The following is a 24,404-nucleotide window of genomic DNA, read 5'->3' as shown; positions in this document are numbered from 1 at the left end:
ATGACGATATTTCTCCTCAGCATAAAAAGTTATGCTGTAGATGATCACAGTGGCAGTCACCATAAATATGGATTTTGGGTGTGTCACAAATGGAGATATAGGTCGTAGTTGGAGAATCTCAAAGAGACAGATCACAACGAACTTGAGCACAAGATGATTAAAGATGGGCCTCAGTCGTTGCGGTTCTGCTTGTGACAAGTTGTGTTTGATGTTGACCAATGCGTCATTGTATATTTGTGACACCCATACATATATACAACGTAGGTTGACCATTGGATGCCACATCGATCTCTCTTGTTTTTCCTCTTGCTCCTAGTGTTTTGTGTACAGTAGCTACGTGTGATATATATATGTATGTATCGATTGAGAGAGATGTGTTTTGTTAATATATACTGTAGTTGATCAGTTTTGCATATGTATAGTATTGCTTAATTAAAGGGAAAGTGTTTCTTAGATTTTGTTGTTTTTGAGGCTAATTAATTGTTTTAACTTAGAAATACAAGATAAACTAATTACTAGAGAGGATAATTGACTATGTATCTATCTTTGCAGCGTGAAGCCCTAGCTAATCGAAATATATACCAGCTAGCTAACTGCAGTAGTATAGTAGTAGTCCTGTCACGTATGCCCCTCCTTTTGGCACAAAAATGCTCGCAACTGCATCCCATTCATATGATCATTTCAAACACAATCAAATTAATTAGTTAAACAAACCAAATTAAAAAGAAAGGAAAAAAAAGAACATAATCAACTATAATTATCATTTTGGCCGGCTACAATGAAACTTACCAAAATCTCTGTTGGATCCGCAGAGCAGTTCATGAATATATGCATGTGCTGCGTGCTTGATGATTAATACACGAGTAAATGTACGTAGTAGTTGAGCCGTATATATATGTGAGAGTTGAAACAAACAATTTAACACGTACAGATTGAAGGAATTAAAGGAGAGATGGATGTATTAAGCTGCTAGCTAGCTAGGTTGACATATATATGTGATCTAGCAGGATCCTAATTAATGAAGTGTTTTCAAATGCTATCGATCGATCGTTGAAATTGAAGGATTGTGAATGCATATATATATAATAGAGAAAATACGTTACATTACACGCCGTGTTGGAATCTACGTGTATCTAACTAGTTATCCCTTAGTTTGTTTAAAAAATGCGGGTTTTTATTCCCATCCTTGTTATAATTGTTGTGTCTTGACTGACCAAGTCAGTCTACCAATTTTGGTAATCTAGTATTGTTAATTCAGGCGTGCTGTAGTTCGTCAATCTTATTATTAGCTGTTACGTAGTCTGTTATTCCGTATAATATTAATGTATTTCTAAGTTAATCTAGGATTAGTTAATGATAGTTAGCGCTATTAGATAGATAGGTACATAGTTGACATTAACTAGATGTCCCTACATGGCTTAGCTATTATAAATATCAAAATTATGTTTCTAATCGACTTATGAAAGGCAAATTTTGTACACAAGATTTCAAATTAGTAAAGTTCTTTTTTAACTAAAATCTCCCCCATATGTTCTAATTTTCACGAATGTCCCCTCGTCTATAACATCTCATATCTCTAAAGCTAATCATTCTATTTTATTAATTTGAAATCTACATCATTCTAATAAATTGGTATCAAAACTACGTTGGAAATCTATTGAAGTACACCCACCCACAAATAATGTTGGTGCAATACAATATTTCTTTCCTGTCTCCTTTTCTGATGGAAACAACCATGACTTTTTATTGGGTGTCCAGGAAGTCAGAAATTTACATAAAAAAAAACTACATATAAAAATCAACTTTTAGTATGATGTTGAGTTGTTGACGTTGAAACAATTTCAGTAGACCCGGGTTCAAGTCCCGGCAACGGAAAGCTTTTTTTTGCACACAAAGATTACATGATAACTTCGTGTATATAATTAGACTCATTAACCAATCCTAATCAACCTTCGCAAATTTAACCAATGACAAATGTTTGAGTTTCTTCTATAGACATAAAATCTAAAACTAAAGGTCATGTCCTTGGATGGATGAAAAAAAGTCACAATAACCAATCTTCTTTCTTTTTAAGAGCATTACAATAAACATTCTTTACATATAAACACTTTGTGGTCTACTTTTTTTTTTTTTTCCAAAGCATTGGATTTAATTCAGGGAACAATGTCTTGTTGATGGATTCATATTAAGGAGAAGACCCTAAAGAAAATTCTAGTAGAACTTGCTTCAAAGTTTCTTCAATGGGAGGTACTAATATAGCTATTTCAAAAGAATAATAAATGTGGGAATGTAATCACGAAGGATGCCGGATAGAGAAAAGAAGCTAAAATCTATATCACAGGTTCTCATACTTGTCGTATCTGTATGGCAGCACAGCTGCTTAGAGACAATGCTATTCAATATGTTAATAGCTATTATTTGGTCTACATACACGATACACTATGCAAGTAAAACTATAGAGTCAAAAATATTTACCAGGTGTAAAGCCTTTTACCCACAAAAAACTTCATTGTCAAAAAAAGCAACAGACCCGTTCCCAGACTAAGCTTCAGTCATACATGTTCTTAAGAAGGGGAAAGGACCACACAAAAAACTATTACCCCATATACCCATCCAATCTTAACTACTATATGTGACATGTTGGGGAAATTCGAGATAACAAACAAAAATAACCGGATATAATCAATCTTTGAAGGCACGTGATCGCTTTCAGATTGAATCAATTTGGCGGTTCACCCAAACTATTCAATCGGATACAATCAAAGATTAAGAATTTTCTGTGTGGATTTGTTTGAGAGAAAAAGAACCAGAGAAAGGAAAAGAAGGAAGAAGAATGATCGGATCATACATGTTACGGGATGTTAATTAGGCCCAATAACTGCCTTTTAGGCAGTTAATTATCATGTTTCGGATTTGGCAAATTTAGTCCCTCGAATTCCGAAAATAAAATTTTCGGAAGGAGTTTTACCATAACAATTCAATGGAAATCCCCAGCCAGGGGCTCTGCCCCTTGGACCCTGCCAGGGGCTGCCGCCCCTTGGACCCCGCTCCCAGGGGCACTGCCCCCGGGCCTCCGTACCTTAGGGGCGAAGCCCCTAAGGTCATAATAAATTCAAATAGGCGTGCACTCCGCACCTCTAATGCTATATGATGTATTATTATGACGTTACTGATCAAACAAGTTAACCCCAATTACACTAAAATATCCAACATGACATCATATCCAAGCAGATAATCCAGCAAACAACGAGAAACATATATTAACGTACTTGCCACTGGCTACAAATATCATCCTATTTGGTACGGTACCTAATACCTATAATCACAACGATGCCTTGCTGTAGTTGACTTAGGCGATGCCCAAACGATATGCGTGCCAACAACTACACTAGCAGCAGTTTGTAGTGTTTTACCTCTTTCGACCCTCCTCGCTCCATCTGAGCATGAGACTAGCCGAGTCCAGACACCACAGGCAGAGTTAACCTGTCGACACCAACAAAGTAAGACATCAACGAAACGCCAGGCATTTGGCAAACCAACCTACTTGACACTGCTACAGAGCCACACCATTCATGTGGAGCATTACACTGTGTGCCCCATTAACGCATCAAAAACTATGTATCGCATAAGCCATGACCGACGCCCAAGCTACAAAAACAGAGATTTAGAAGGAAAAAAAAAGCACATGCACCTGGTTTCAAGCAAACAAAACTGAAATACCAAAATGAAAAACTATAATTATGACAATCTTGTATCACCAAATATAACACAATTAGCTAGATGATAACATGACGTGAACAAAAATACGGAAGTCAAAGTGTAATGAGAAAGAAAAGGCTGAAGCATATAAAAAGTATGAAACAGGTACTTTTTGCTGACACAAGTACTCCATACCCTACGTAATTAGCAGCTGAGCAAGCACTTACAAAAGAATAACAAAGGACCCAGATACCAAATTTTTAGAGGTAAAATAAGGCTAAAAGGTACTACCTCTGTCAGACCTTCAATCCTATAGAACCGTTGTATTTAACAAACCAATTGTATTAAAAGAGAAAGAATGAAAGAACAGTATAGCAGCAAAGGAGAAGACGAGAAAGGAAGGAAAAAATGAACAGAATAGTTGCCAAGGAGAAAAGACGCCATCTTCTATTTTGACATGAAGATGCAACCATCTTACATGATGCATCTCATTAAAGTCGGAAAAGAGAAGGCAAAAAACAGATTGACAAACTGACCTCCTCTATTACTACTGCTGAAAAACAAATCATTTGACTATATACAGAACTTGAACTTGTAAAGAGCCAACGAGTTCTGCTAGCGGGGAAAAATGATCCAATCTTGCACTCTGAAGATTAAGAAACTGCACAAAACAGGCTTCTTGCTAAACCAGCAACAACAAAATGTTAAAGATGACCTCCAAACAAAGAAAAGTGAGACAAAAAGTCCCCATTTAAATTTAGACAACCAGATAACAATACAGCAGAAGAAGTAAACACTATTCAGAAGTGTACGTGCGACAATTGACATAAACTGGCCATGAATTATATCGTCCGTGCCAATTTAGGTAAAAAAAAAAGGAAAACGGTGGCCACAGTTTGAATACCGATCAAACAGAGCAACTGAACAGCATGTGATAGATGTAGACATTACATCCTACTGATAATGTATGACTTGGAACTTGCAAGAGAAAAGAGAAAAGGAATAACATGACCCATTAACACTAGACTAGAAAAAAAAATTTTAAATCAACCCTGTTAGCCATTTAAAATCCATCAACAAAATAGCTAACCCAAACTCACCACTGCATTAGCAAAAGCACAAAATACATAACCATATAAAATGGCCCTGGTTAACAAACTAGTCATAACCTGGTGCGTCCATGACCCGGAAATGAGATATATTCACCATAACAGATGGCTTTCCAATCTGAAGTGAAGATTATAACCCAACAAGATATATCCACCATAGAAAAGGTCAACCATTGCATGTTCTATGAGTACAATGCCAATCTAAAGCAGAGATTACAATCCAAGCAAATTACAAGCAAGAAGTTTCTATAACAAGCCCATACCTTTTTAAAGAAGTCTAAACGGGACATGATTAGATTGTTCCCAAAATACTAGAAACCAAACCCTTAGGTAGGTTACTTTAAGATATGAAATCCAATTATGTCCCAATAGTGCATTAAAAAAGAAAGAAGAAAGCAGATGGTAACAACGATCATGGGATATCCACTAACAAAAATCCAAATAACCAATATTCTCTCTAAAATTCAGAAAGAATACTGATAATATATACCACTATGGTTGTGTGGGAAGTAACATGGCACCACACTTTGCACTATTTAAAACAAAGCTGTGGTCAAGAATAGAGCCCTAGATGGCAGCAATACAATATATAGCAAAAACTATACAAGTGTTTATGATTGACATGACATGCAATTTAGACCTGAAAATGAAAACAATAACAAAAACCATACCCGCTGGAGACGGAAACCAGGAACACCCAGATTTATAACAAGATAATTCAAAGATAGTGGAGAGGTTAGTCACTATCTCACTGAGAGAATACAAAAAGAATACTAAGTTTAGCTATCACTAGAGCCTCCTATGCTCTATTGCTCTGCATATCAGGAATTATCAGAAACCCATACGCCTAACAATAACACACAAATAACAAGAACACAGAACTCTGGTATACCTCTTAGTAATAAGTAATAACCATCCGTACGAAAGTGAATCCAACAAAAAGGGGAAACAGTATCGAAATGTGTGCAAACAGCAATGCTCAAAACTGGTCATAAAAGTATATTGCCTATGTCACCAAGCTTTTAAGGTAAAAATTAAAAATTGAAGCGGTTGTCTCGGTTGATGAAATAAAACGGGGAAAGAAAGACCTGACACGTGATTAAACTAAAATCCATGTACAAAAAGACCACAAAAAAACACAGAAGTACCAGATTGTTATACCGTCATTGTAGTTCCTTTGTTAAGCAAGCACCAAAAACGCAAAGCAAATTTACAACACAGCACCTGTTGACTCGATAGATCCAAGTGACTTGTAACAGCATAACCATTATATTATAATAATAATAAGACTTTGCAAAGATGACCATTAACCTCAAAGAAAACCATTCAAGGTACTGTGATACATAAAATGTAAAGGTAGCGGTCAGGAAGGTCACCAAATAAACAAAGAGAACCATAGAAAAAGCACTCGTCAATTAGCAGAAGCTTTTTAGTACCTTTCAACAAAGATAATAAGCATCATCTTTGTCCATGCCATAGCCAACATGTCAACAAAGATAAACTAATACAACAAATATACACTGATTTTCAATTAGCACAATGACAACTCAAAACTAGAACCCCGATCTTGATGAAGCTGTATCATGTAAACAGGATAAGTAACGAGATTTGTGTGGCTCTAAAGATATAAAAGAAACCAATGACACAGCAATATGCCATGGATCCATAAAAGAACCATGTTTAAACTAGCAGATATAGCAAAGGCCCAGTCAACCGTCATTCTGTCAAAAGTCTCGAAACAATAAACCAGCCATACATTTAATACCAAGGGACTGGGTGATGCCAAGGTGTACACATTCTAAAGGTAAACCCTACGCGTTTGGTTCACAGAATCTGATGAAATTTGATGGAATTGGAATTGAATTTCATTCCTTAGTGCGTTTGGTTGCACAAAGAAGAGGGAATCTCATTCCATAGGAATGTAAACATTCCATCATTTGATGGAATCTCCATTCCTTGGGGATGGAGGAAGGAATTTCATTCCTTCCATCACTTGAATTTTCAAAAAATCAAAAACATTCCGTCAAATTCCATTCCTTCAAATTCCAATTCCTTTGAAAAATCCCATTCCTTCCCAAAACATTCTGTGAACCAAACGCGCCACATTTGAATGGAAACAAGGACCATGATCAACAACCTATCAACAAACCAAAGAACATAACCCTTCCTCATGGCCACCTTCTAACAAAAATTAACTGTAACAGAAATAAAAGCCTGTAACTGTTCATGATCGAATCACTATACAATTAAAGATTTACAAATGGAAAAAGAAACATACCAGCTGCGAAAAGAAAACCAAAAAATCTAACTGATAATTCGCAAAACTGGATGTTAGCGGGCATGCCAGTCACCACCTACTTAGAGAGTGTCGCATGAACATCCTAACTAGCAAGTACTCGAGTTCCCTTGATCTGCCCACTAAGTAAACCTATATAATAACCATAAACCTAACAGCCTACAAATCGTTATATACAATAAAGAGTAAAGACCTAGAAATGAGAACCTACATAATAACCAGAAGTTAGCGACAAGCAAGTTACCCCCCCCCCCCCCCCCCCCCCCAACTTAGAGAGTGTCGCAAGAACATCCTATCTAGCAGTAGCAAGTACTCGACCTCCCTTTATCTGCCCACTAACAGAGCCTATATAATAGCATAAACCTAAGAGAGGCCTACCACATAATAAAATGTTACAAACAAGCACACAAAAGTACTAGAATACCTCACAATGATGACATCCATCTAATAACAATATATCACTTAGGCCACCCAGCTTCCAAGGGTACACAAAGATAGACTGACAATCATGGTTTAAATAGTGATCAATACTATAGGTATGACAAACTGGTCATAAGCTATTCTCCCAACACTTCCTAGTGATGATTCATCAAATAAACAAAAACATAAATTAAAGCTACCAGTAAAATGATCAAGTCAAAATATTGCATTATATAAATAATGCCTACAATTAATTATCCTGAACTTCTTGGATAATAACTTGTGAACCAATAACTTAATCAAGCTCTAACAAATAGTTGCAAATCGATATTCCCAAAATATAGAAGATAACTAAAGCATATAGAACAAATAAGCCCTGACACGCCCACCCGATTACAAAGAACTGATGCCCAGGGATCCTTCTCAACCAACAAAAACCTGTATCTGTATTATAGTGGTATGATAAACAAATTTCAAAAAACGATAATTAAATCTTACTCCACTCTATGAGAAGGACCTCGGGTTCCACATGATCCTAAGGAAAACAAGCTATAGATGATAGATGTATGCATCCCCTCATGAAAATTTTAACAATGGTCAGATGACATTCCAATTGTAGTATGTTAAATAACCCGACACTTATATTATAGTGACCCGCTGCCCTTAGTATCTTAATAACCACCAAAACCTTTAAGCAGGCAAGATATGATCAAATAACTTTTGCTAGTAATCCAAAAAAATAAATATATTAAAAAGTTATGTTTTTTTTTTGCAACCTTAGGTGCCCCACTCACTTTGGGAGCAGACTAATCCCAAGAACTGGCTCGCAAAGTCAAAGCAGGTACACCTCCATAGCCACTAGGGTATCTTTTTTTAAGTAGCCAGTTAGTGAAGCTTTGACCCTCAGGGAGTTTCACTCTTTTTGGAGACACATGCCCAACCACTGGACCACCATCCTAGTGGTGAATGTAAGAAAGTTAAAAAATGACTATCAAGTAAATCTTACAACAATCTGTGAAATAAGGCAAGGACTCCCCCAGCCCTTGGTAAAGAGTCGCTTGTCATAAACTGCTTAATATATATGCAATGATGTCAAAAGGCACCTTACTACCTACAAAGAAGATATTATCATGATCAGGTAACCAACCATGGTAAAAGAAGTATTAATGAGATCAGATGCAACTATCCTCTTGATAGGAGATTAAGGAATATATGCCCGGCAGTCCATAACCAGCAAAACCCTACAACGACACAAGAAATATATCCAACCGATTGTCATTACGATAACCCTATGAATAAATAACAAAAAAAGACATTACTCTAGTTTTTCCTCAACTGTACCAAAATGTGGTCTTTCACATTAGTCCAAAGATTAGGCAGGAATGATCACCAATGAGCATTGACTTTCAACTGATTGATTTTCAAACCTACAATTTAGCCTCATTGATCACCAATGAGCATTGATTTTAAAGTGATGTAGATCATTAAATCAAGCTGTAACTTTGAGCTTGGGGTGTTTATAATTACCTGGACAAACAACAGCAAAACCATCTGCTTTCTCAATGAGTTCATCAACGGGAAGAGAAGCACTTAGCTAATCTTTATGTTTGGCGAGTAAAGATAAGGGCACATATTGACACCCATTTCTGGAAGACTACCTGTCTCCTTAGCAATTGCCAGTTGATCACCTGAAAAATTTGAATGTCACTGTTACAGGTCTATTCGGGTTATTTAAAATTGTAAATATCTAAAGATTCAAACGGGTACCTAACCAACTTATCTTGAGATCAATTGGTTTTAACGTCCACCAAACGTTTGTTTTCTATATTGTGGAAAAAAGTGCTGTAAAATTTGATACTATGACTCCAATAATTTCTTAAATTAAATATAATATTCACTCCTTAATCCATGACAACCGCTTCTTTCAAACACACTATAACTATTCATCACCAACTATTTCATCCAACTACTAACATTTCAACCTTATATATCATCTAACACAACAATTAATAATATTAACTCACAAAATGTTACCCTAAGCAAAACAGGCCATAGCTACCATTCATTACCGACCACAAAGTTTTTGATCCCACCGCATTGCAAAGGTGCATGTTAGAGTTTTATAAAAAATTTTAAGTGTTCAGGAAAAACATTGCCACGGGTCAACCAAACTTATTTCAAACATTCCAAACATTACCCATTGTGACGCATCCATTCTGTCATCTCCGCTTCTGTAGATTGTAAAACATACCTGTGATCATCTTAACATTCACTCCTAGGTCTAAAGCACTGCTAACTGATTCAGCATTGTCATGACGAGGTGGATCAAAAAGAGGAAGAAGGCCTACAAATTCTTAAGGACCACGAGGACTACCTTTACTATTAGCAGGTACTTCATGTATGTAAAAGAAATGCACTTGACCAGAGAATCAACATAATACAAGTAGAAAACATAAGTTTATAAAAGAAGTTATTCGCTGATTTTTTACCTAGCGAGCTACTCCAAGAGATCAAAGTCCACGTTCAGCAAATTTGCCAATAATCATGTGTACCCTTTTTTCAATCTTGCATTGTTCTTAGCTAAATTCAAAATCTAATAGTCAATGGTAAATGAACAAAGAGTCATATTTCGTAGGATAAACTACTTAAATAATGTAGTGTGGACTACTTTGTCTTTTAAATATTTAAATGTCACAATCAAGGAGATTGTAAGCATGAATTCGGGAAACATATGACCCATTTAACATATTTCCTTTTTAGATATGTTTTATTATGACCCGTGGGAGATAAAATGCAATCCAATGCATGGTTACCTGATCTGGTGCACCTTTGCTCACTCTGTGCATTTTCCCAGCACCATCAATGTATGTCAAAGCTCTCCTTTTATCAGTGGGATTATAAGAAAGTGCACTTCTGTAAATCCATGTCGCGCCTTACAAAAATCAACATAATAAATTGCCAAGCTTCAAATGTTGAAACAGTAACAAAAAAAAAAAAAAACCAGAAGACTTAAAAAAGAAATATCACTTTATTAGTTTACAAATGAGAGATTGATAATCAAAATCTAAAGAAGAACCGGCCATACCCAGCAGCAAAGATCAAGCCAAAGTATTATCTGTCCAAAGCCTCTAAACAATAACCAGCCATTTTATTAGTTGATAGAAACCAGTATTATACAAAGTAATAAAGGAACAGGTTATACACATTCCCTTTCTACAGGTTATGCCAAAACATGAATAGGATTCCCGCCCGGATGGATGCAAAGACCATGCACTACAACCTATAACCAAAACAAACAGCATAAACTTTTCACTACCCACCTTTCTACAGAACACTGAAAATCCAGATATTTTTTAAACTGAATCACTAGACACAATGAAAACTTACAAATGAACAAGAACATAAACCATGAGACGAGACCAGGAACCTAAACGAAGAATTCACAAAACCAAAGCAATTCAAAGGTATGTGCGTTCTGCTACGGGGATACAAAAGCAATTGAAAGTTGTAAAAAACACATGTAAACGCAATATTGAAAATATCGAAAACACATATAGTAGGAGAAGTAAAAGCTAACGCAATCCTTGCTGACCACCTAGATACAATCGATCAACCCTCAAGGACAAGCCTCAAAGTACAAGAGAAGCTGAGACGAGTGATAAGGTGTTATAGTTAGGAGATACAAAAGCAATTAAAAATCCTAAAATATATGTAACCCAACTACTGAAAACATCAAAAACACATGAAAGTTAGGGAAATCAAAAGCTAAAGCAATCCTTGCTACAACCATCACTTAAATACACATGATCAAATCCTCAAGTACAAGCCTCAAAGTAAAAAAGAGCTTGATACAGGTGATTATGTGTTATTGTAGTTGGGAAATGCAACAGCATATGTAACCCCGTCATTGAAAACGTCAAAACAACAAAAATTAAGGGACTTTAAAAGCGTAACCCCGTCATTGAAAACATCAAAACAACAAAAATTAAGGGACTTCAATAGCTAAAGCAATCCCCGCTAAAACAACAACCTAAAAAAACACATTCAAACACCCAAAATACAAGCCTCAAAGTGAAAGAGCATTTGAAATGTGTGATTAGGTGTTATAGTAGTTGGAACGTTCAAAAGCAGCTGAAAATTTTAACACATATGTAACCCCATTACTTAAGCCGGCAAACCCACATAAAGTAAGGGAATTCAAAAGCTAAAGCAATCCCTGCTACACTAACAACCTAGATACACACATTCGTACTCTCAAGTACAAGCCTCAAAGTACAAGAGAAGTTGCAATGAGTGATCAAGTGTCGTAATAGTTGGAAAGTACAAAAGCAATTGAAAATTGTAACATATGTAACCCCAACAAAACAACATAAAGTACGGGGATTCGAAAGCTAAAGTAATCCCCACTAGAACAACCTAAATACACATGATTAAACCCTCAAGTACAAGCCTCAAAGTACAAGAGCATTTAAAACAAGTGTCTAGGTGTTCTAGCAGTTAGGGAAGACAAAAGCAATCGAAAAAACAAGTAAAATGCCGTCAAAGAAAATATGTACATACCATGAATTATACTAAAAACATAGTATGTTATTCAAATATAAAGCAAATGAACAAAAAGTCCCCATATCAAAGATGCAATCATTGCTACAGCAAACCTAGATACACACGAGCGACCTCAAAGTACTATTTTTTCAAATGAGAGATTGATAATCAAAATTTAAAGTGGACCCAGAACCACCTAGCAGCAAAGATCAAGTTAAAAATAGCCTGTCGAAAGCCTCTAAATAACAAGACAGCCATTTGATTAGGATAAAAACCGGTATTATACGAAGTATATGTCAAAACTAGATTAGGATTCCCAAAGAGAAGTGGAGGACACCAAACGCGGGAAGAGACCAGGAACCTGAATGAAGAATTAACACAAAACAGCAACAAAAACTTCTTACACAATGATCTAATCCTAAGTATACGAAAATTTTGTTTACCATTAATCGGTTATCAAGAATTACTTAGACATGGGCAAAGTGTCAAAACAGATTTCCTAATTGAGATCCAACAAATAGCTTGCAAATCAATATTTCCTAAATTTAGAAGATAACCTACCTGACCTCAAAAAATAAAAGATATTTTAGATCAGAAAATTTACCCGTAATGTTGATTGAATCTGAAGTACAGTAACTAAGGCAAGTAGAAGAAAGGAGATCAGACACAATCATCCAATTCAAGTAACTGAGACGAATCGATTGCCATGGAGAACCTTCTCAATCAGCACAACCCTACAAACTCTTTAACATTGATACAAAAAAAAAAAATTACATAAACACCAAAACGAATTGATTGAAGAGCAACAATAAGCTAAACCTTACTCTACCTATGAAAAGGAAAACCATATACGAATGCCATCTGATCTACCATATACACCAGCACCTTCTTTTGACAGTCATAAGATAAGATGCACAAAAAAACAACCAATAACCAGTAGCTCTCCCACTGATACACATTCAACATACGACATCACGTATCCTTGAACCTACAAAACCCTTAACCCAGCCGATTCTGCAACCATTCAATTACAAGGTGACACTAACTAATGGCCATAGATCCTTTTCAACTAACAAAACCCTACAAAATGAAAGCAGAAAGCATATCCATATAAAAAGATAACTAGAAAACTTAAAGAAAGAAATATCATTAATAACCGATACTACTTTACAAATGAGAGATTGATAATCAAAATCTGAAGTACCAGGAGTACCCAGCAGCAAAGATCAGGTCAAAGCATTATCTGTCCAAAGCCTTTAAACAACAGCCAGCCATTTGATTAGTTGATTGAAACCAGTATTATACAAAGTACCAGGGAACAGGGATGACACAAAGTTATACACATCATATTCTACAGGTTATGCCAAAATTTGAATAAGATACTTGCCCGGATGGAAGCAAGGACCATGATCTCTAACCTATAACCAAAACAAAGAGCATAACCTAAACGAAGAATTCATAAAACCAAAGCAATTCCTACTTGAAGACTAGGGATCTCAGCAGGAAATGCGAAGGTTGCTTAAAAGCCGGCCGATAGAGAGTTAACTAGTTCTAATCTGAGTAGGCTCATAAAAAGCATGTGTTCTGATACGGGGATACAAAAGCAATTGTAAATTTTAAAACATATGTAACCACATTGTTAAAAATGTCAAAAACACATAAGTAGGAGAAATAAAGCTAAAACAATCCTTGCTACAACCATCTAAGTACAAAAGCATTAGAAACGTGTGATTAGGTGTTATAGTAGCTGGAACATACAAAAGCAACTGAAAATGGAAAACTATAAGGACATGTAACCCCATCTTTAGAAACGTCAAAACAACAAAATTTACGGGACTTCAGAGCTAAAGTAATCCCTGCTAAAACAACAACCTAGATACACACAATCAAACACTCAAAGTACAAGCCTCAAAGTACAAGAGCATTTGAAATGTGTGATTAGGTGTTATAGTAGCTGGAACATACAAAAGCAACTGAAAAAGGAAAACTATAGGGACATGTAACCCCATCATTGAAAACGTTAAAAACAACAAAACTTAAGGGATTTCAGAAGCTAAAGCAATCCCCGCTAAAACAACCACCTAAATACACACAAACAAACACCCAAAGTACAAGCCTCAAAGTACAAGAGCATTTGAAACGTGTGATTAGGTGTTATAGTAGCTGGAACATACAAAAGCAACTGAAAATGGAAAACTGTAAGGACGTGTAACCCTATCATTGAAAACGTCAAAACAACAAAAATTAACAGACTTCAGAAGCTAAAGCAATCCCCGTTAAAACGGCCTAATACACTTGATTAAACGCACAAGTATAAGCCTCAAAGTACAAGAGCATTAAAAACAAGTGTTTAGGTGTTCTTATAGATAAGGAATGCCAAAGCAATTGAAAAACCCATCAAGTAAAATGTCATCAAATAAAATATGGGTAATCATAAGAAAATAATTTGTACATACCATGAATTATACTAAAAATATTGTATATTACTAAAATATATAACAAATCAAAATCAACACAAATAAACAGAAAATCCCCATATCAAGAACGCAATCCTTGCTACAACAACCTAGATACAAACGATCAACCTCAAAATACTATTTTTTTTTCAAAAGAGAGATTGGTAATAAAAAATTAAAGTAGAACCATGAATACTGAAAAATGAGGGACTGGTAATCAAAATCTAAAGTGGGACCAGGAATACCTATCAGTAAAGATCAAGTGAAAACATTAACTGTCCAAAGCCTTTAAAAATAAGATAGCCATTTAATCAGAATAGAAACCAGTATTATATGAAGTACCAGGAATGACATGAAGTTGCACACATCCTACAGGTTATGCCAAAACTTGAAATGTAATTAATAAATTCACAGAACCACAAATTAGCAACAATAACTTGTTGCACAATGATCCAGCCCTAACTTTACGAGGATTTCATTTAACCACTAATTGATTATCAAGAATCACTTAAACACGGGCAAAGTAAAACAATAAAACAATTTAGATCAGAATATTTACCCGATGAATCCAAAGTACAGTAACTAAGGCAAGTAGGAGAAAAGGAATTAGACACAGCCAACCAATTGCAAGTAACCGAGACGAATGCAATGCAATCACATTAATGTGAATGTGAATGTGAATTCCTCCTAGCCGCCGATTTCCACTTTCTTGGTTGATATAATAAAGTGTAAACCCTAATTAATATCTCCCTCTGTAGATATAGATATACAGATGTAAGTATTGACAGACGGAGAATGAATGAATGAATGGCGGGCGGGCGGGAGGGAGGGAGCGGATATCAGATCATATAATACAGTAACGTCGGTTTGGATATGTGATACGCCAGATTACGCGTTCATAACTCATATTACGCGGTTTCTAATTAACGGTCTACTTAAGTGCGATGACGATGATTTTTTGCAAAAAAAAGATTTATGTTAAAAGTAAATTTGACATCAAAATACATATAAATGACAAATTCACCATTTAAATTGATAGTAGGTAAAATTTTGCCGTTTTTCTTAAATTGATATAACATAATATTATTAAAGGATGACAACTAGGTCCGTCGTCGTTCGAGTTTAAGGGATCTCGGTTCCACACTTGATAAAAAATCCTCGCACCTAAGTGTCACTTTTAGTGACAAATAAATCTTTAGAATCATATGAGCGGCAAATCTGCCCTTTATATGTATTTTGAGTGGCAAACTTGCTCTTGTAAAAAAAAGTGACAAATTTGTTATTAACATGCATTTTGAATAACATATTTGCTATTGAAACCAGGTTTTTACTTTTTCTTTTATATCATATTTTCATTTATTTATTAAGTTTCTTATTTTAAACTTGCTCTTTTATTTTTTCTTCTATATCATTTTTTTTTATCATATGAGCAATGTTGACCAAATTTAGGAATGGCATCGGGTCGGGTATGACCTGGGTTTAGGTAATTCCGAACCCGAACTCGGTTAAAAAAAATCGTCTCATACCCGGACCCGACGGGTCCGGGTATCCGTTATTAATATTATCTTTTGAAATTTTAGTCATAACATTTGTAGTACTAAAATTATTTGTGGCTAAAATAAATTGCAAACACTATTGATTAGTATTGACGTTTATTTATTAACAAGTGAACTTTACTTTTGACTAATTTTTTGTTCCAACAGTTCCACATTACTAGATTTTGAGATAATATTATAAAGCACAAAATAAAATGCTAACTGAATAGTTGCATGTAATTTCGATATAAACTAGTTATTATATAAACATATTATTATTATTATTATTATTATTATTATTATTATTATTATTATTAATATTATTATACGTAATATATACAATAATATACATGTCGGGTATACAGGTTCGGGGCGGGTTTCGGGTATACGGGTTTTCATTTAAAACCGTACCCGGACCCGAACCCACTAAAATAATGAAAACCATCCCCATACCCGGACCTAGACCCGCATACCCGGCCCAAAAATATCATGTTTCGGTTTTCCCCATCGGGTACGTGTTTATTTGTCATCCCTAGCCGAATTAGACCAGGTTCACCCAAGGTTGACCCTTTGATCAAGTTTTAGTTTGAGTTAGCCAAATAAGCCCGTATTGCAGCTGAGTCCAAATCCAATCTCAGGCCCGGCCGAATTTTTACAGCTTGCACCATAATCTGAATTGAACTTTCTAATCTAATCTTGAGTCATTTGTAACCATTATATCTAAATGCACACGAATATAATACTGTAATTAACGATTAGTTAAATTTCAATGTACTAGTATAAATGTAAGAAAATTGCGAAACCATGTCTTAGTGAACTTGCATTCTTAAATGGTACATAACTTTTATACCAAAATAAAAAAATAACATTCTTCAGCAGCAAAACAATAGTACAAATAGTCTGGTGATAGAGTTATGAAGCAAAGAAAGCGAAGCTGCTTTTATTAGCGGTTTTTGTGCATTTGAGTGAGCTTTGCACGATCAAATCCAGGCAGTAGAATTACAGTAGTTGGCGTGAAGTAAGATTTGAGTTCAAAACATGGATCATACAGTGTAATGTGGGTTGACATCAATATCTAATCCTTTAAGCTTCGCAAAAGACTCTACTTTGCCCTTTAGAGTGTGAAGTTCCCTTAATCTGTTCGGCATCGATGGAAAATGTTAGAGACCCGTACAAACATACTTGCTTAAATCCATTACCCAACCAGTGTCCCACCCATTATGCCACTTCTTATATAAATAATGTCCATGGAAAAGAAAATATTCACCTTGCGATTTCAGCACGACGTTTAGCTTCTTCTGCCATTATGTTTATGTCCCTGAATGTGTAGTTTTCAGCGAAAATCTTCCCTTCAGATGTATTAAGACCATGAAGTGTTCGTTGTTCGGTTGCCCATGCTGCCTCACGTGCTTCTTTACCGAAGTCTTTTTGCGTGGTGAAGGCCGTCTGGCAATGCACAGGTAGGATAAATACATCATGTGCATTCAAATTTATTAGATCTTAGTTGGTTCAGCAATGACAGATAAAAATTTGTAGGTTCTATTTGACACGATGGACAAATAAATTTGCTCACCTTACGATTGATAACATGTCCCCATGCTCTCCCGCTTAGTGCATATCTAACCACAAATTTAATAGGATCAAGCAACATGTAGCATAAGATGTTATACAACCATATAACACCAGTCCAACCCCAACCAATTGCAGCAATCTTGGCAAACTTCCATGTCAATGTTGCTGACATTACACTGGCAAACTGAAAAGATATCATTATATCATGAGTCTATAGTTAAACATAAAAAACCATATCATGATCCAATGGAAACAACATCAAGTTCATTGGAAGATAAGCTTCTTACCAGTTGAGCTAGAATGAATGCACAAAGCAACAAAAGACCTGGCCTTTCCGTGAATGACCAACCCCTTGAGCGCGTGACAAATATTAATGCCTGGCTGATTGTGCTGACCTGAAGATATACAGCTGATGCGAGTTTTGCATTCAAAACCTTTGTGTCAAGTAAGGTTACATCAATATTGAAATCAGCCACATTAAAAGTATTCTGAGAAGGAAATGAAATAAAACAAAGTTAGAAATAAAGTTAAGGTTGGAGGTTGCGAATTAGGCTATTCGGGTAACGGGTCAAGACAAGTATATTTTTTGGACTAGTCAGTTTGACGTAAACACTTATCTTCTAAAGACAAAGGAAAGATTTGATGCATTAAAAATACTTTTTCAACAAGCTACCTATTTGATCTTTTTGACCCGTTTGATCCATTAGTGATACATATAATAGCCTTAATTTATATTAGTCGAACATAAAAAAAAATAAAAATAGGGTACCGCAAAAAAGCTGGTTCGACTAGCCAAATAGAAGAATATAACAGTCATTATAGCAAGGTAAGTGCCTATAACAACTCCAGTTGCAAATATTTCACTGAGCTTCCAACTATCTGGGCTGGGAGATGGTTTAACTCTATCTTTGGAAATAGTCATGATTGTACCTGTACATTTATTGGGTTAAAATGAAGTTTTATTGGAAGCTTAAGAACAAACTTATTAAAATAGTTCTATTTAACGGATCATACCATCATTCAGAATAGCTATGACAAGAATTAGAAGAGGAGGGAAGTTAAATTTGTAAAATGCAGTCAGCATCAAAAACCCCATCTGCAAAAAAGGTTACAGATTAATATGTTGAATTTAACATTCAAGTTGAGTTAAGAACTGTTGTTCAAAACTTACCACTATACGTATGGTGATTGAAACAGCATATATCTGGAGGAAAGAAGGGAAAGTTATGTCATGAGAGTGAAAATCTGAGCAAATGATAGACATGGTGTGGCAATCCGTTTCATTTATCAGTGTCCACCCAACTCGTATCCAAAAAAACCCACCTACCCAACTCATCCATTATGTCACCTGTAGCTAATGCTAAAGAATAGTGGAGGAACTTACAGTGTAGTTTTTCATTCGTTGGAAAATGGCTCTGCTTGTTAACACTGCACTAATGATGACACTTAGACCAGGCTCCGTTAGAACTATGTCAGAAGCACTTCGTGCTGCATCTGTCGCATCGTCAACTGCAATTCCGATGTCTGCCACTTTTAAAGCCGGTGCATCATTAACACCATCACCAGTCATTCCACAAATGTGCTTTTTACTTTGAAGAATCTTCACAATCTCATACTTGTGCTCTGTGGAGGAATTAAAAGTTACAGTAAAATATCGATACATTTCATACTCCAATGCAAGCAAAACATGATTACTCAAGTAGCTCATCACCGCATTAATAGATCACAAGACGAACACTATATAAGCCTTAAGTTGTAGGCTGACAATAATATCCGGTTTTAAGCTACCAAAAAGTTTTAAGCTGATTATGAGATCATCGAAGCAATCTATTACTTTGAGTTTTGGGTGTTTATCATTACCTGGAAAAACACCAGCGAAACCGTCTGCTTTCTCAATGAGTTCATCAACGGGAAGAGATGCACTTAGCTGATCCTTATGCTCACCAAGTAAAGATGATGAAGGGTACATATTGACACCCATTCCTAGACGTCTACCTGTCTCCTTAGCAATTGCCAGTTGGTCACCTGAAAAATTTGCATATCTCAATTACCAGTCTATTCGGGTTATGTAAATATCTAAAGATTCAAACTGGTACTTGACCAACTTAGCTTGGAATCAATTGGTTTTAAAGTCCACCAAACGTCTGTTTTCTATATTTCGAAAAAAAAAAGTGTTTGATCCTACCGCATTGGTGCATGTTAGAATTTTATATGAATTTAAAATTTTCAGAAAAAATGTGCCACGGGTCAGCCAAACTTGTTCCAAACATTCCAAAGATTACTCATTTTGACTCATCCATTTTGTCATCTCTACATCAATAGATTGTAACACATACCTGTGATCATCTTAACACTCACTCCTAGGTCTAAAGCTCTTCTAATTGTTTCAGCACTGTCATGACGAGGTGGATCAAAAAGAGGAAGAAGGCCTACAAATTCCCAAGGACCACCAGGACTATCTTTACTATTAGCAGGTACTTCCTGTGTGTAAAAGGCAACCATTTGACCTAAGAATCAACATTAAGTAGAAGAATATATAAAAGTAGAAAGCTTATGTTTCTAAAGTTTCACAAATATTTTACCTGCCGAGCTACTCCAAGAGATCGAAGTCCACGTTCAGCAAATTTGTCAATAATCGTGTGTACCCTTTTTTCAATCTCGCTTTTGTTCTTAGCTAGATTCAAAATCTAATAGTCCATGGTAAATGAACAAAGAGTCATATTACGTAGGGTAAACTACTTGAACAGTGTAGTGTGGACTACTTTGTCTTTTAAATATTTGAATGAAACACCAAGGAGATTGTAAGCAAAAAATAGATTGAGTTCAGGCAAAACTTGACCTATTTAACATGTTCCCTTGCTATAAATGTTTTATTATGACCCCTGTGAGATAAAACGCAATCCAATGCATGGTTACCTGCTCTGGTGCACCTTTGCTCACTCTGTGCATTTTCCCGGCACCATCAATGTATGTCAAAGCTGTCCTCTTATCAGTTGGATTAAAAGGAAGGAAGTGCACTTCTGTAATTCCATATCGCGCCTTACAAAAATCAACATAATAAATTTGTCAAGCTTCAAATGTTGACTGAGAAACAGTAAAATAAAGGATCGGCCATAGTTAATAAAGCTTATATAATACCTCTTTAGGATCAGCCAGCATTGACACTATAGCGGTATCGATGGCATCTTGATTTTCTAGCCTTGAAGCTCTAGCAGCCATCAACACAACTGTGTCTTTGTCAACACCACTGGCGAACACCTGCATGCATACATATATTGATCATAATTATGTATGGAACATACTACTTGGTTTCCTCCACCCTACAACAAGCAATATGGGTGGGTTGGATAACAACTTAAAGCGGGTATTTTTAGTGCGAATGAAACTGGTCAGATTGAGTTGCGTTGACCCAAGCTGTATTCTTGTCCACTTATAAAATTTTGTCAAAATAACTAAGTCATTAAATATGAAAGTAAGAGGATGTCATTATAGTGGTAGTCAAATATTTTGATTGAAGCAATTTAGTAATTAGTAGGTAAGTTTTATTGGGCAACTTTCAACCCGCTTGACCCATTTTTTTAGATTTATTTGGATTTTAATTATCTGACTAAATATAAAACATAACCATATATTTTTATAACCATGGCATTCTTTGGCGGATTCAGATCTTTTGATCAGATGCTCAAGTATAACAGCTTTTCTTTCTTTTTTGTAGTGATACAATGGTTTAATGTTGGTTAGCCTATTATTTCTATATCCTATGGTTATTCTTTGGTAGTTTTGTTAACTTGAAACAAAATCATGCAAAACCAATACCTCAATCAGATTTTTATCAACTGAAAGTTTGTTGAGTGTCAAGGTGCCGGTTTTATCACTACACAACACATCCATTCCGGCCATTTCTTCAATGGCAGTCATTCTCTTTGTTATGGCACCCTGATACAGATTGTATGATATGTTAGTACTATTGAATAACTAAATTAAATAAATTAAGGTTACTAGTCAGATGACGCTCTCGAACCTGTTGAGATAATCGATGGGAACCAATGGCCATTGTAACAGATAGAACAGTCGGCATCGCTATTGGGATACCCCCAATGAGTATTACAAGTAGGTTATCAATTCCGTCACGATATTCTCTATGTGATTGGAGACCAAATATAATGATCAATTCAAGAATCATCCCTATGGCGATTGAGCAAATGCAGAAGTTACCGATTGAAGTCAAAACCTGTGTCCATTATAAAAGATTACATTATCACTGAAAAATTAAAATCACCATTATATCCCACTTACATTTTCAAGATATGAGCTTAATCATTTTAAACTTGCCTGCTGAAAGTGGCCGACATGTGTGGTGTTATCCACAAGATGAGCTGCCTTTCCAAAAAATGTATGGACTCCCGTAGCAATAACAACTGCCTCAATTTCACCTTGTTTACATGTTGAGCCTGAGTATACTCCATCACCTGGATTCTTGGTAACTGGGAGAGATTCACCTGTAAGTGCCGACTGAAAACATGGACCAGTTATTACCTTCGTTTTATTTCATTTCTATACTATAGCAATCTACCTTAACTAATTTATACCTATCATAATTATAATAAAGAGATATATGAAAATATGTATGCTCATTTCAGAACATTATGAAAGTATATATCTATTTATAACAAGGAAGAAAAGAAAAAAAATTAATGTTGTTACTTGCATACCAACCAATGATAATTAACTCAAAGTGCTTACTTGATCAATCTTCAAAGCATCTCCTTCAAGCAGGCGTGCATCAGCCGGAATAATGTCTCCTAGCTTAATACTGATGATGTCTCCAGGTACCAGTATAGATGCGTCCTCTTCGCTCCATTTCCCATTGCGTAAAACCTAGTGAGGCCATTTGGATTCGACGAAATGACATTACCAACTATTACCTTACTGGCATAGAAATCATATTACAATAATGAATCACTTTAGTTGGTGTCTTATTCGTTCGCCAGAATGGGCTGATCCAGCTTATATTTTACAACTAATGGGTCACGTTGGGGATCGTTGTAGAAAATTAAGAAAAAGTCTCAAGTCAAATGGGTCAAACGAGGGATCACGTTATTAATTAATGTGGGATAAGCTAATAACACTACTATAATGTAACAATGTTTTCACATTACATTTAATGGAACACTTACTAATAGAACATAAGAAAAGAAGGGATAAATTTGTTGCACATCAATCCAACCCATTTTGAGACATAGAATAGTTACTGGTTTTCCCCCAAACCTAGCTTGACCCATTACACAACTTGTGCGTTATAAAATCCCTACTTTTTCCTGTTCAGGCATACCTTAGCTTTTGGTGCCAAGCGAGCCATGAGGGCTGCAGCTGCGTTGCCAGCATTATTCTCCTCCACAAAACTAATGGTTGAATTGATAAGCAGAAGTACCACTATGCCAGCAAAGTCATGGTAGTCTGGAGGCTGGTGTTCTTTCTGGAAGCAAGAATTTAAAGTGCATTAATCAAAAAAAAAAATATAGTTTTGTTTATGAACACGTTCGTAAATCATATAACCTTTATATTCTTTATATAAAATAAATAATTGGACTAACCCCTCCTCGTGCCATAGTGATAGCCATGAGTGCTGCTGCCTCCATTACCCAAGACAAAGGATTCCACATAAAGCCCAAAAACTTGAGTATTTTACTTTCCTGCAAATGGCATGGTAATTATGTAATATATATACATATATAGTCAAATTGTTGGAAAACAAAAATATGCAGACAATATTAAGACTAAACCTTTTTCTCTTCCAACTTATTGTAGCCAAACATATTCAAACGCTTTTCAACCTCATCCGTGTTAAGCCCTTCTTTCGTGCATTTTAAATGTTCGAAAACTTCTTCCACTGGTATATTTTCCTGCCAAACATAAAAAAAGATTTAATCCAGATGAATATGGCTAGCATTGTCACCTTTTTGTTTCCAAATATGTAAGATATATACTTGTAACTTTACATAACCAAAACATAACTTAGCATCAATAATACAAATAACTTACGTAATATTAGTTTCGAATGATTAGGGTAGTTTTGTTGTTAATGTCAAGCTTATCAGATGATTTCTTGCTTTGAATTGTAAAATCCTTTGAAGTTAGCAAACATAAAAGAAAGTTGAATACATAGTATTTAAGCATATAAAATTATCTGTGTCCGTTAATTTCTTGCTTGATTACAAAAAAAAACACCTTCTTAAACCCAGATATGTAGCATATATGATATCATGAATTAGAATTTGTCATTTGCTACAATCAGCTAACTTTAAAGATACAATAAGTGTAAGCAAGAAACTTTACCAAATCGACAGCTTCTTTGTTGATCGCTTCAAGGGAAAGTGTCTTATCCTCGTCCATGGGGGCCATTTTATGCTTCACTCACGATCCTTGACTGCGTTAAGGGTCTGCCTATCAATAACCAAATACAAAAGTTGATGTTATTAGCATATAAGGAGGGTGTATAGTCAGTTAGTATTTGGTTTAGGACTAAAGATGGTTAAGACTTGAACAAATTCATGTTTTTTTCATTGACACAAAATATCAAACACACGGTGTGCACCTGTATTCTCGACGCTGTAAGAGCAAGTTACAACATCCAAAACAGAACACTTTGCGATATATCTTTACTAGTTGGAATGAATCTTGCCGAATCAGAGATAAATGCACAAGTGAGGGGAGGGATAAGAAGCTGGGATATCGATGAATATATAGCGGTCGAGAGAAGACATATAAAGACATT

The 24,404-nt window shown here is 35.6% G+C and overlaps 1 protein-coding gene and 1 long non-coding RNA gene across 6 annotated transcripts; both read right to left on the bottom strand.

Annotated features, from left to right (window-relative positions):
* Nucleotides 1-3,138: 3,138 nt before the first annotated feature.
* LOC122585520 lies at nucleotides 3,139-13,141 on the bottom strand. Its single transcript, XR_006321722.1, has 9 exons — nucleotides 12,896-13,141; nucleotides 12,671-12,809; nucleotides 10,610-10,652; nucleotides 10,338-10,456; nucleotides 10,014-10,117; nucleotides 9,052-9,212; nucleotides 8,866-8,951; nucleotides 8,531-8,765; nucleotides 3,139-3,483 (listed from the first exon to the last, which is right to left on the bottom strand). It is a non-coding gene; the product is annotated as an uncharacterized LOC122585520 (long non-coding RNA).
* Nucleotides 13,142-16,851: 3,710 nt separating this feature from the next.
* Nucleotides 16,852-24,031, bottom strand: LOC122603867 (plasma membrane ATPase 1-like). Of its 5 annotated transcripts, none has more exons than XM_043776704.1 (21): nucleotides 23,966-24,031; nucleotides 23,413-23,532; nucleotides 23,224-23,322; nucleotides 22,962-23,105; nucleotides 22,373-22,507; nucleotides 21,962-22,141; nucleotides 21,651-21,860; nucleotides 21,446-21,565; nucleotides 20,768-20,887; nucleotides 20,546-20,668; nucleotides 20,212-20,316; nucleotides 19,966-20,110; nucleotides 19,490-19,654; nucleotides 19,014-19,252; nucleotides 18,801-18,833; nucleotides 18,644-18,725; nucleotides 18,399-18,559; nucleotides 17,917-18,117; nucleotides 17,631-17,813; nucleotides 17,325-17,503; nucleotides 16,852-17,194 (listed from the first exon to the last, which is right to left on the bottom strand). In XM_043776704.1, the coding sequence occupies exons 1-21, from the start codon at nucleotides 24,029-24,031 to the stop codon at nucleotides 17,101-17,103; spliced, it is 2,904 nt and encodes a 967-aa protein (XP_043632639.1). In that variant the 3' UTR covers nucleotides 16,852-17,100. The 5 variants fall into 5 exon arrangements, with proteins under 5 accessions (XP_043632639.1, XP_043632646.1, XP_043632662.1 ...); XM_043776711.1 differs by having other exon boundaries at nucleotides 22,962-23,101; nucleotides 23,220-23,322; nucleotides 23,966-24,022; XM_043776727.1 differs by lacking the exon at nucleotides 23,966-24,031 and having other exon boundaries at nucleotides 17,917-18,074; nucleotides 18,392-18,559; nucleotides 23,413-23,460.
* Nucleotides 24,032-24,404: the final 373 nt, after the last annotated feature.

This window comes from Erigeron canadensis, chromosome 1 (genome assembly GCF_010389155.1).
Source record: "Erigeron canadensis isolate Cc75 chromosome 1, C_canadensis_v1, whole genome shotgun sequence".
In the NCBI taxonomy this organism is placed as follows: domain Eukaryota; kingdom Viridiplantae; phylum Streptophyta; class Magnoliopsida; order Asterales; family Asteraceae; genus Erigeron; species Erigeron canadensis.
Note: the sequence above shows the minus strand (reverse complement) of the source record. Positions and strands in the feature narration are given on the sequence as shown.